Below are 13146 nucleotides of genomic sequence, written 5' to 3'. Positions count from 1 at the left end.
GATAGGAAACGAAAGATTGAAAGTGATGAAAAAGATAAAATTATTCATGATTTAGAGGCCTCTGTTGAACATAAAAAGAAAAAAGTCAAACGTCTAACAGAAGAAAAAAAACAGGTCTTGAAAAATAACGATAGTCTAAATGAAAAGATTTTCAAACAACAAACTCTCCATGAGGTAGAAGTAAAGTCTGGTGAAAATAATGCATATTCAGATAATATCAGGCAAACTGTAATTCTTTTGCAATCTACAGCAGGAGTGGCTGCTCAAAATGTTAGTAAAGTGATTAGAATAGTAGGGAAATATGTTTTTAACCATGAATTTGATAATTTGCCATCAACCCAAACTTGTCTCAACATGAATGCTGAAGGTTTAGTTCTGTCAGATATGCAAATAGCTGAAAAAATTTTAGACTCTGACAGTGTCACTCTTCATTTAGACGGGACATCTAGAGACCATCAAAAAGTTGTTAGTCATCAGGTCACTTTAGATGATGGTTCTAATTTGTATCTTGGATTCACCTTAGTTGCTCAAGAAGATTCTAAAACTCTATTTGATTTAACTCTTTCACTCTTGAAAAGAATCAGTCAGTTTAGAAGTGAAATTTCAGAAGAAGACAAAGAAGTAATTTTCAAAACCCTGTTAAAGAAAATCAAAAATACCATGACTGATAGAGCAGCTGTTATGAAATGTTTTGATAGAGAGCTAGATCAATTTCTAAAATCAGAGTTAGGTGAAAATTTTGAATTGAATTTCTTACATTGCAATGCCCACTTTCTATTAGGTATGTCAGATGTAACAGATAAAGCAATGAGAGAAGTAGAGAATAACATAAAACAGGCTACAAATGCCCCAATAGGTAGGGATAAAGATGCTCAGTTCTCAAGGTTTTTTGGTGAAAGTGAATCATGTTGTAACAGATTGATTAGACTTCTTTGTGATGTTCTTGGTCCGTGGGGGGATCAAAAAGTGGTTGCAGAGTAGAATGGAAAGAATTTTGTCCTGATAGTAAAATCCCTTCTTTTAAGTCAAATAGGTTCAATTGTTTCTTTGAGGCTGCTGCTGCTATCATTCACCATTACGATAAAATCAGATCTTTTTTCTCTTCAGGTGTTTTGAGCAAGTCAAATCAAAAAATTCAGAGTGTTAGTCAGGATATTGAAGATCTGAATCTGATAAGTTGTGTTTGTGCTTTAGGTCTGTTTTATTTGAAAGTAAGTGGTCCATATTGGAAACTGGTCAATTCTTCAACTACATATTCCGATTTTTGTCACCTAGTTAGGAAAATGCATGGGAAGTTTAATGACTGGTCATCGTCAGAAAGTTCTTGTGCAACAGATTTGCTTTGCGATTCCTCTGATAATATATTTGGTTCAAATTTGTCGCTTTCAAGTTCAGTTTTCCACAATTCTCTCTATTCATTTCTGAAATCTCCTCATTGTGATATTTCAATTCTTTAGCAAAGTTTGAAGTCCATTTCAGAGGCATGTGCAGTTGTAACATCAAGGCAGCTAAGTAATTTTTTGGATGGTAGTTTTGATCCTGATAATGAGGCTCTTGTAAAAGTTCTGAGTAATTGTCCTTTGACCAATTTAATTGGTGAAAGTTCTTTTGGTGATCTGGATTATGATATCAGGAAGAGGGCTAATTGTTCGTATCTTCAGAGAACTGCATCTCATTGTATCAAGAGAAACAAAACATGTAGCGATTACCTAGACAGTAAATCTAAAAGTAAAAAGGCAGAAATGTTTACAATTGCTAGGAGACAAAGACAAAGTTTAGTTGAGTCAGCAAGATCAAACGAAGCAGATGTGTCAATCAAAATCAGAGAAAAGATGGTAGAAAATCAGAATATGAAAATTGTTAGGGCAGTTACAAGCTTAGAAAAGCACGATGAGTTAAAGAGGAGAATAGAGTTGAGTGGAGGTGTCTGCCAAAATAATGAAGAAGTAGATAATTTGCTAGAGAAACTTTTAACATCTCAGAAATCAAAAAAACAAATAACAGAAGCAATTAAAGATCAAATTAGATACCATAAAGTTATTAGAAATGTAAAAGATATAAACCTTAGCCTGTCAGGGTCTCATGAAGAATTGGTCTCAAAATTAAAAAGTTTTCTTGGCTAGCAATATTTTTTTCTTGATTCTCATTTCATAATCTATTGTATCACCATGGTATTGGTCTTTTCAAATTTTAACATTTACTAAACTCGTTTTTGATATATTTTTAGCATTATCTAGTTAAGCACACCTGTATGTATAATTAAATTCAATCCATTTGTATTTTGTGATAAAAAAATGTATTTAAAAAATTGATTAATAAATGTCATTTTGTTAAACATGACAAAATGAAAATTTTCAAATTTTAACATTTACTAAACTCGTTTTTGATATATTTTTAGCATTATCTTAGTTAAGCACACCTGTATGTATAATTAAATTCAATCCATTTGTATTTTGTGATAAAAAAATGTATTTAAAAAATTGATTAATAAATGTCATTTTGTTAAACATGACAAAATGAAAGATTTTCATTCTGTTGTTCTGACTTTATTTATAAATCAGTGTTGTTTTTGTTTTCAGAAATGAATAGAGCTCATTGTCCTCTTTTGATTGATACCAAGATCATCAAGATCGGTTAATAAGTAAATATTTTGGGAGTTTTCAAAATTCTCTACTTTTGGCTAATTTTACTCTTTTCGCGAGCGCGTGCGAAAAATGGGTTTTTCGCTCTCTTTGAAGTCGTGGAACTGAAAAAGTATGCATCTAAACCTATTGAAAAAAATTGGAGGCATTCACAGCAACATTTTGTCTGGCTCAAATTAATTTTAATGAGTTTGCTTGATTTACGTTCTTGCACTGCTGGTTCAAAAATGAGGGTTTTGGACCATCTGTACGGGACCGTATTTCGACCTGTTTTTGCGAAAACTCAAATTGTCATAACTTCCTTAAAAATTAAGATATTTAGATGATTTTGGTATCGTTTCACTCAGGACAACTAGCTCTATCAATTGAACAGCTTAGAAATATCATGTGAGAGTGATCTAATTTTGGGTTTAGACTACCTACTGTAAGTCACAATGACAATTCATCACGGTAATTTCTAGCATCACAAAACATTCGACGCAGCTCTTTCATCAATGAAGGTAGTGCATATACTATGACATCTGATGGATTAAGCCTATTTAGTCTATTTATGATTATATACAATTAGCGGTCTATTTTAGCGCTGTTTGTTATGAAAACACTGCTGCTTGTTATAAATATATTGAGTCAAAAAATAAATGTAACTGATATAAAGCCACCCTACTGTGAGTAAAAATTCACCTTGTTAATGAAAACTCACCTGCGGCTAAACTTAGAGGTGATCCTGTTAAAGAAAGATGGCCTCTGACCAGGCCCCAGGGCTGAAGTGTCCACTGGATGGGAAGAGACCCCTCCAGGTCCATTGTAAGTATTGGCCACCGGCTTGTGGGTCACTCGACCATGGAATGTATTACGGGCTTGGGTGCCTCGAGTAAGATTTGGCTTCATACCAGGAGAGATGCTAGGGCCTTTGACAGGGGCAGTACTGAAAAAATAAATGTAAATCCAAATGTCTTCAACTAAAAACATAAAAATCTGTCAAATTAAATCTTTTTCAATCGGGTGGTCATGCTTTGAAAAAAATCTCCATTTTGATGAAGTGGAAATACCCCTTCATTAGTATATTGGCTTTCCTTCTTGAGGTACCAAATTTGTCTGCATTAACCTGCAACATATGGTGTTAAAAGTTTGGCATCAGGCTCTGTCTTTTTTTAGGGTTTTACAGTACTTGCAACACATTAAGATCATTTCAGCACAGTAAAAAGGAAGTAAATGGGATAGTCAAAATTCTAGATTTACAATTAAAAGCACACAATAAAAAATATATTGAAGGGGAATTGTTCAAATAAGAAACAGATGTAAATACCAAGAGCACAATATCATTGTACTTAGTTTGAGATCACCTGAAAGTCTCATCTAAACACAAGCACAAGACTTCACTAAGAGACAGAGGAATTCACTCAAATGCTTACAAAGCATTATATGAAACAGAACATAGCAGAGAGATGATTTATAATAAGGAAAAAACATTTTCTCCCAAAATTATTTTAAAAAAACCCGACTCATTCCAAGAAAAAGACAAAAAGCAAATTGGAAAACAGATATAGGGGAATAGATGACACAGTAAGAGTCCACTATGGAAGGACAAAAGACCCCACCCATGTATTAAGCTCTCATCAGTTTACCATCAAATATCAATATTCAAATAAGTAAAGCAGGTGGACACTTACATTGGCCTGTGTTCTGGATCAGATGTTGCAGATCCATCATTTCCAACACGTGCTGATTGGGTCATGCTGGCTGATTTGACATGACCCTTAGCTCGTGCAGAAGAGGAAGTGGATGATGAACTTGTACCAACTGGTTCTGATGGACTTGTGTTACCTGAAGTGCTGGAATAAATAACAAAATACAAATCATTTATCAAGAGTGAGGATGACTAATAATAATGAAATTGGAGTTTAAAAATTTTTCCCCAACCAAATTGATAAAGAAGAACGGATCAATTTCAACGGGTACATCATGACCCAGTTATGCTAATAAAATATATAAATAAGGAGTTCATTATGATTCACAGAAAAATCTCCCCAAAATGAGTTTCACAGAAATTTCAGACAATAATTGGTGAAATTTCAAAAGCCCACAGATGCTCGTGTGTGTGTGTGTGTGGAGAGAGAGAGAGAGAGAGAGAGAGAGAGAGATGAGAGAGAGAGGAGAGAGAGAGAGAGAGAGAGAGAGAGAGAGGAGAGAGAGAGAGAGAGAGAGAGAGAGAGAGTGAGTGAGGAGAGATCAATGATTGTGATTATTCAAGAGACAGAAGACAACATTGCATAGAGATAAATATCTACCTGCGTGGTTCCTGTCCATTGGTCGGCCTGGTCTTATCAGCACTAGCTGAGCCTCCCCGATTATCCCGGACTAAAAGTGCTCCTCCTGGGAATACCAGTGCTGTGACTGTGGGTCATCATGCTGTTCTTGGGGGTGGAAGAAGAGGATGAGGATGCTGAACCAGAATGAGGACTTTTCCTTGATGGCATTGTGGCTCTTACTGAAGCAGACTGCAACAAATAAAACACAAATTTAGATAAAAATGTACTTTGACAAAAAAAAAAAATTAAAATTAAAAAAAGACTTCCTATTTGCAAATGAAAAAAAAAAAGTAGAACTAAATAAATGATACACGCCAAAAAAAAAAAAATCAATTTAACAAACAAACAGACAGATAAAACATTTTTAAAACGTTTAATTATGATGTGAAAAAAAAAAAAGAAAAACACTTCCCATGCTCAACGCAAGTTCCCCTCTTTCTTTCTCTTTAAAAAAAAATGTCAACAATAATTAAATGTGCAGGGCCATTGAACAAATGATTCCAAAATAGAACAAGATCCATAAGTTCTTGTGCAAAATAAGTAGGAAAAGGGGTAAAAGCAAATACAAAATATTGCCTGAAGGAACCACAGAACCATTTATGTCTATTATGATAAGGGGGTTTTTGGGTTACATTTATAAAATTTTGTTGTTTTTTTGTTGCAGTCCAAAAAAAAAAAAATTTTTTTTTTTAATAAAAGAAAGGGAGGAATAAAAAGGTATTAAACATGCAACAAAAGAAAAGCAGAGCAAGACAAAAATAAAACAAGAAAAACAAAAACAAAAACACGAGGATACCATGCAAACCGTCTAATAATCTATGATCCATTCTCACCTTGGTGCAGTAAGACTGATCATGAAAATTGGACTCTTTGAATGAACACTAAATCATTCATTTCAAAAATTACTGCTGGACAGGACAGCACAAAATACACACAATCTTTCCCTTAATCCCATACCTTTACGCCCTCAGTTGAACGTGGTGTCTTTGGGCGGGAGGATGGGGTGGCATTCTCTTTTGATGAAGATGAGGTGCTATGATTTGAATTCTTTCGGGGGTTGATCTAATAAGGATGGAAGCAAAAACATTGCATGCCTGTAGATTTCTTACTTATGCAACAAGATTTTCAGGAACTACATAACAAACAGAAAGATGACGTTATAACAATTTAGTGTAACTAAATGACAAATTGCCATATTTATGGACAATAAAGATCTATTATTATTATTATTATTATTATTATTATTATTATTATTATTATTATATTAAAACATTGCACATTGCACTTAATAATTTTTTTTCATTTTTTTATTTTATTTATTCAAATCTTAAAATTGATAAAAGGAATAAGTGGGATTATTCTTTTCATACTACAGTGTGAAAGGGGAAGTTATTTAATTTAACATCAATTATTTTTTACTCTAATTATTCATTTTACAAAACAGATGATAAACTAATTCAACATTTCCGTTTCATGATCACTCCAGCAGAGAGAAAAAAAATTGCTGTAAGATCAGCACTATATCATTGATATGTTTATTGGTATTGCCTAACATTCCATACTGATCCAAAACCAGTGAAACCAGGGTTACACTATAGTTGTAGAAACATAATAAGAGGAATGTGAAATGAACACAGCAATAAACAAATGCTTGGAAATATTACATAATTTGTTCGCTAGAGTTAAATGGTTTGCCCCAGCCCATTTACAACCAGACATGAAAGTGATCTTCATTTTGTTTTTGAGATAGAATTATCAATGGATTAAGATAAGAAAGATACCCATTACATTCGACATCAGACATGAAGAGGTGGGTTAGATTAAAAGCGCTTGGCCAAATGGCAGTTTTTCAAAATCTAGAATCGTGTTATGAAGTAACCATGCATAACTGCCATTTAACAGAACATAAAAAGCCTGAAATTTGCAGAGGTAGAAGATAACGTATGAGGGATTATTATTGTCACAGCATATTAAAACTAGGGATAGGGAAGTTTACCGATGTAAAGAGTTTTAAAAACAATTATTATTAAAAAACAACAGCTTATAACCAAATGGATGCTCGTTTTAATTTGGGGGAAATATAGTTTCTTCCATCCATTTTAATCTAATCTTGCACATTACTCCAGTTGAGTAATATCAACATTATGTATTCTTTAAAAGCAAACATTTACACCATGTTGAAGAGCTCAGGATTAAAAGCGAAAAGACAGAAAAAAACTTGATGGCAGGTTTGTATTTCAAAGACAAAAATTCAGTTTTATATGCATTCTTCAAGATAAAATGAGAAAGAGAATAAATACTAGTTTTTTAAAATAACAATGAAATAAAAAGTATCTTCTTATTTATTCAACATCCAAATGAAAAATGTTGGAAAAAAAAAAGTTCCACTTTAACTGAATGAATATCGCATCATTTGGCATTTTAATTGGAATCAATCAAGCATAGGAACTTGATTGATAAACAAGTAATGAAAATAAATGGCACTGGTTACTTGTTGAGAAATGCATCATCTATAAAATATGCACCATTGTGTAGAAAAGACTAAATCGTCATGCCCCTGAATATTTATATGACCTAATGAACATCCCTATTTTCAGAGTAGAGATCTAAGATCTAATAGCGATAGAACAATCTTATCTAAACCTAAAACATCCTGCAAAATTGGTGAACAGTCTTTTTAATTTTCGGCACCCCATTTTTGGAATGCTCTTCCCCAGAATATTAGAAGTGCTGAATCATTATCAGTTTTCAAATCTATATTGAAAACTCCCTTTTGTCTCATGATTTCTATTTTGTACATGACATTTTTCCTATCATGTTTGTAAAATGTAATGTCTATTGCTATGTAATTAATTGAAATTGCTATGTTTTTATTTTTTTTTTTGTAGTTCTTTTTTATTTCTTTTTAAAGAATGTAAAGCACCTAGAGCCTGATGAAATTGGGGTAAGGCACTATACAAATGCCATGTATTATTATTTTATCATTATCATTATTAAATTAAGTTGACGATCACAAACTCATGGCGAAGAAGGAAAGCTGAAAGTTACATAAAACCATGTAATAAATCAATGTCAGTGATGATCCCAGAAAATACCTCAATCAAAAAAGAAACACACAGACATACATACCACAATGTGTGTGATCAAAGACATTGTCATTGTACTATCAAATTATTGAAGGCCTTAAATCATTTATTTTCGCTTGGAAAATAAAACGAATTTTCTTTGCATTTGATGGAAAGAGCAGCAAGAAAGACAAAAGATAAAATTTAGTTAGAATAGTCGAATTGAGAATAGATGTACAGTGAATGCCTTGAGAGAAAAAAATCATGGCACACAATCACATCACATGTATTTTTATTTTCCAAAATCCTGAAGAATCTGAACTGAAAAATGAATTAACCTAAATTATTTATCTCTGAACAGGGGAAATAATGAAGAAAAAGTGAGTTAATTTGGCAACAATATATCAATCTTGATAGTGATCAGTCCTCTTACCTTAACTTTGAGTAGATAGCAGTTTGTTTTGTTTCGTTTTTACAGAGCTAGCAGTTAAGACTAAACAAAAACTAAAGCTACACATAATAGGGGAGAACGGGACACGAATAGTGGGGTAGATTCATGCAAAAGCACAAACATTCTTGTTTTCATTACCATGCATCAACTCTCCTTGGTGTACTTCAAAATATTATGATTATGTTACAATGGCATTTACCAATCAAGGTTCTGGTTTACATGAAAATATGCCGGGAATTTTGTTCAGGTTTTGCCTCATATTCATAAAATATTATTTGAAGTTTTATCTTAAAATATTGAAGATCAAGCGATATATAAATTAGAATCATGACAAGGAAAAATGAGTTGTACAAAGGAAAATCCCCTATACCACAAGTGACCCTTTCTTCCTACAATACTGACTGGCCATACAAATGGATGACAGATGACTGTTACATGATGTTGGGTGAATACATATGGGGGTGGGGGAGGGTCATATGACTGCGGATGATGATGGTAGTGGTGGTGGAGGAGGTGTTGGTGATTCATACCTTGGGCGAACCACTGTCAGTTTTAACGGGTGTTGATGCCTTGGTTTTATTACCAGTCTCCTTGTCCACATTGTTAGACTGTGACTCCTTAGTGGTGTTATCGGTAGTAGGAATCTGAGAGACGGTGACAGCCTTATTTGGTATAGGGTGTGGCTTTACCCATAATCACGTTGTGTCATAGCCTTAGGTCATTATATTGATCAAATTTTTATCTTTTAGAAATACATAGATTTAGGCACACAGGCCTGCTCCTAAGTAATATTATTTGCTGCAGTAACCCTTGATAATTGTTTTTTTTTTTTTAAAATGGATCGTTTCTTATGTTTACATCATAATATTCTGATTTACACTGTTTACCAAGAGCTATACATTTATAAATGCACCACCAAAGGTGAAAACCAGTTTCTATGTGAAAGAGTAAAATCCATCAATACTTTTCATTCACTGGAATACTTCTATTTATCGTCTATTTAATGTAGATATTGGACCACTTAAATCCATTCAAACTGTCCACATATTTATAGGAATATTCTTAAGTTCTAAGACTCTGTACTTATTTCATTGCTTCTTATTATCATCCAGTTCATTAATTAATTTGACCTTAATTTCTTCTGCTTCAAGATGAGACCTCAAGCATTCAACAGTTGTGTTCATTTAACAACATGTAAACGCCAATGGATATTTTTAAAAATAAAATAAATTACAATAACAAATCCTTCATGGCGGATTCTACAGAACATAACAAAATAGCAAAAGAAATACTTTTATTTCTCATGTTATTGTTTTTTCCCATATGATACTTTTTTCTTGTTTGTATTGTTACAAGGAATCTACATAAGCAAGATGTGTTTTGCTATTTCTATTTTTTTATTTTTTTTCACAGACAATTTAAGTTGATTCGAAATCACTTAATCCTGGTTACAGCATTTACTGTTTCTAAGTCACAGTTTTGAATTACCTAAAAAAGAATGTGATATGCTATTTTGTGTTCCAAAGAAAGAGGCAATTTTCATCGTCAGTCGAGGAAAAAAAAATAGGTTTTTAAAAAATATATTTTTAGAACTGCATTCCTCGATGGGAACCTCAAAGGCAAAGCCACCTAAATTCAAAATAAATCGTTGCCGGACCAAAATATCTTCATATTTCATTAAAAATAAAGTTTAGCACACAAACAGGCTCACAAACTTCTTTGTATTCTATTAATTTAAAACATTTATCATCATTTTTATCACGACATCATGGTAAACAAATTATTTTGCATGTTTTCGGGATATGGGCATGTCAGTAAATTTGAGAGGATTTATATTTTGGCTAATCTCGGATATATATCTGGGGTTTATAATTATAAACTGGATTTTTTTTTTTTTTAGAACTTTTGACAGGAGAATTTTTAAACACTACTTGGGGGTGGGCAGTGGTGTTGACATCACTCTTAGACTCATATATGAGCGACTCTTGTAACAGATGATGGTAATATGATTCTACCTTAACATTGATGAGTATAATATGTGCAGAGAATTCAATTTGTACGATGCTATTTGATATAACTTACCATGCCATCATTTCAATAAATCCATACACGTGTAATTTTCTTCCATAAACCACCCACTGAATATTTTATTTTTATTTGAACTAGTAATTTAGAATCTGTATAATTGATGAATGTGTTCTCCTGCTTACTACTATATTATTACACAGAGAATATAGCACAGAAGAATTTTTTTTTTTAATTTTCCATTTTAAGGTTTGCCCACAACCCAGAGGACTATCAAAAGATGGATTCTGCATCATCTGCTACATCAAGAGCCCCTCTGGATCTTTTCTCCAGGGCCCACAGTGTGAGATCTTATATCTGAGACTATAAGGGGCTATACAAAAGGAGAGAAAAAATAGAGCCACCCAAAAGAGGCCATGTCTTTTTTCAATTATTTTTCTACAAGTACAAGTATTATTGTTTTAATAAAAAAATAATGAAACTGTTAAAACCCTTAAGCAATAGTTGTTATATTCATTTATTTAGATATTTTGAACACGTTTAAGAACTTATGGAGTTACATTAATTTATTTGAGTTAAGGGTGTTATATGGCCAATCTTTTATAGATGTCATATCAACTCTTTGGTCTTAGACACTGGTGTAGAGGTGCTCTAGCTCAAGATATTAATTCTCTTTCAAATGATACCAAATATGATAATAGTCATCAATTTTGAAATTTGGCCAAATTTGGTCTGAAAAAGTAAATCCTGAAACATGCTCTGTAGAATCCGCCTCATTCAATCATTGTTTTCATCAATCGTAATTGTTAAAAAAATAAGCTCTTTATTAGGACTGAATTCTTCTTGAATACTCCGCAAATTGGATATTTCATGTTTTATAGATCTTCTAATACATAGTTTTTATATGTAACCAAATAAATCTAATTCAAAATGTGAACTCTGGCTAACATTCTTGGAGTACCATTGGAGTGTAATATCCAATCTAATTCCTTCATTTCCCTCTGCAGCCAACCACTCGATATCACCATTGCAAGTGCTAAATGAGTTTAATTGTCATCAACAAATCAGGAGATATCAAAATAAAATATGATAAAAAAATAATTGAATGAGTAAATAGATAAATTTAACCAAAAAGGATGGTTGACAACACAATGATGATTCAGGGATTTCATATTTCTCTTTGCAGTGCATTTTTGTGTCAAAGAAGGGTGTGCATGCAAAAAGAATCATCCATTATTAAAAAAAATAAATAACAAAAATAAAAAAAAGATTACATTTCAACAAATTGCTGTTCCTGCCAAATTGAAAATACCACAGCTCCATTTGTCTATGTGCGAGGAATATAATAAGTCCCTCCATTCTCCATCTTTTATTTTAGCATCACTATCTCTAGTAACTTTGGTAACATGCTGATTCGAATTTATTTGATCTGCTTCCAATTTATTTGATATGCTTTTCAACTTTTGTTGCCAATGTGCTTTATAATTACATCAGTGTGCAACTGCCTAAAATTGATTTCATTATAACCTTAACTAAACACTGAGACTCTTCAATCTGTCAACAATACTAGTGTATCTAAATTTGCCTCTTCCTTCAAATTTTACTCTTGATAATATCCTCAATGCAAAAATAAAAATATGAATAACTTTCTTTTAACCAATCCAATATTTATTGGTTCAACGATAATGCCTATACAGATTTTCCATCCAAGAGAAAATTTTTTCCATTCAATTCCTATGAAGACAAGAAAAACACCCAAGGTTGCTCCTGTATAATGACCTTGATGGCTAAAGGGGCCAATTAGAATAAGTCAAATAATTTAATTCCCTTCTTTTAAAAGCAATATTATTTTATAATTTCTTTTTCAACAGAATAAACCAGCAATCAGCTATTTGTTATTTTTAAATATCAAAATATTAGCAACAAAAAGCTTTATCGAAACCATGAAAAGAATTGGATTCTTAACCAAACTGTATATCACAATATCTGCATTCTGCATGGTTTTAACTGACTCGACCCTAACACCGACTATATCCGTTGTTTACCCGGGTTACTTTTACATTTTTCTGAGACAAATTATAGGCGTAGTATCAAAGCTTATGATTTTAATACTTACAAGTTAATGATAGTTGAATAAAAATATCTATGTACATGCTCCTTTTTAATACATATTTCTCCAATTTTGAAAAGTAGCAAAAATCTCTAGGATTGAGTGAGTTAACCTTTTATTTATTTCTTTTGTAACCAAAAATATAAAGGCATTTATTTGACCACTCTTATTCTGGTTTAAAAGGAAATAAAAAATTTAAAAAGCAGATGGTCCATAGAAAAGGGATCTTGAACGGTAAAGCTTTTGCTTCAATTAGTGTGCAATTGTTATACCTTTCCAAAAATAAAATGTCAATAGAATTATGCGCTTAAAATTTTTTTAATATGTTGGTACTTGAATAATTAAAGATAATCCTGCTAGCGTGACAATGAGCCAAACCATCTCCATTAACAAGAACAGCAACTTCTTATAAAGTCAAAATGATTTTGAAAAAAAAGAGTGTGACCTTCAAACCAATTTATTTTTTAATTTTAGGTCAACTCACCCAAGTGCAATAAAAAATTTTAATGAATTTATTTTTTAAAAGGCATGTTAAGCAAATTTA

The 13146-nt window shown here is 32.2% G+C and overlaps 1 protein-coding gene across 1 annotated transcript in view; it reads right to left on the bottom strand.

Moving 5' to 3' along the window:
• Window positions 1-13146, bottom strand: part of LOC144962574 (MAP/microtubule affinity-regulating kinase 3-like) — a 74239-nt gene that overhangs the window by 21425 nt on the left and 39668 nt on the right. The window contains 6 exon segments of the mRNA XM_078895618.1: window positions 3343-3567; window positions 4313-4474; window positions 4931-4974; window positions 4976-5140; window positions 5909-6013; window positions 8998-9111. Coding sequence (XP_078751744.1) covers window positions 3343-3567; window positions 4313-4474; window positions 4931-4974; window positions 4976-5140; window positions 5909-6013; window positions 8998-9111 — 815 coding nt within the window.

This window comes from Berghia stephanieae, chromosome 1 (genome assembly GCF_034508935.2).
Source record: "Berghia stephanieae isolate SIO BIC M18660-M18661 chromosome 1, UCSD_Bste_1.3, whole genome shotgun sequence".
In the NCBI taxonomy this organism is placed as follows: Eukaryota; Metazoa; Mollusca; class Gastropoda; order Nudibranchia; family Aeolidiidae; genus Berghia; species Berghia stephanieae.
The sequence above is the reverse complement of the archived record's forward strand: the minus strand, read 5'-3'. Positions and strand labels throughout refer to the sequence as shown.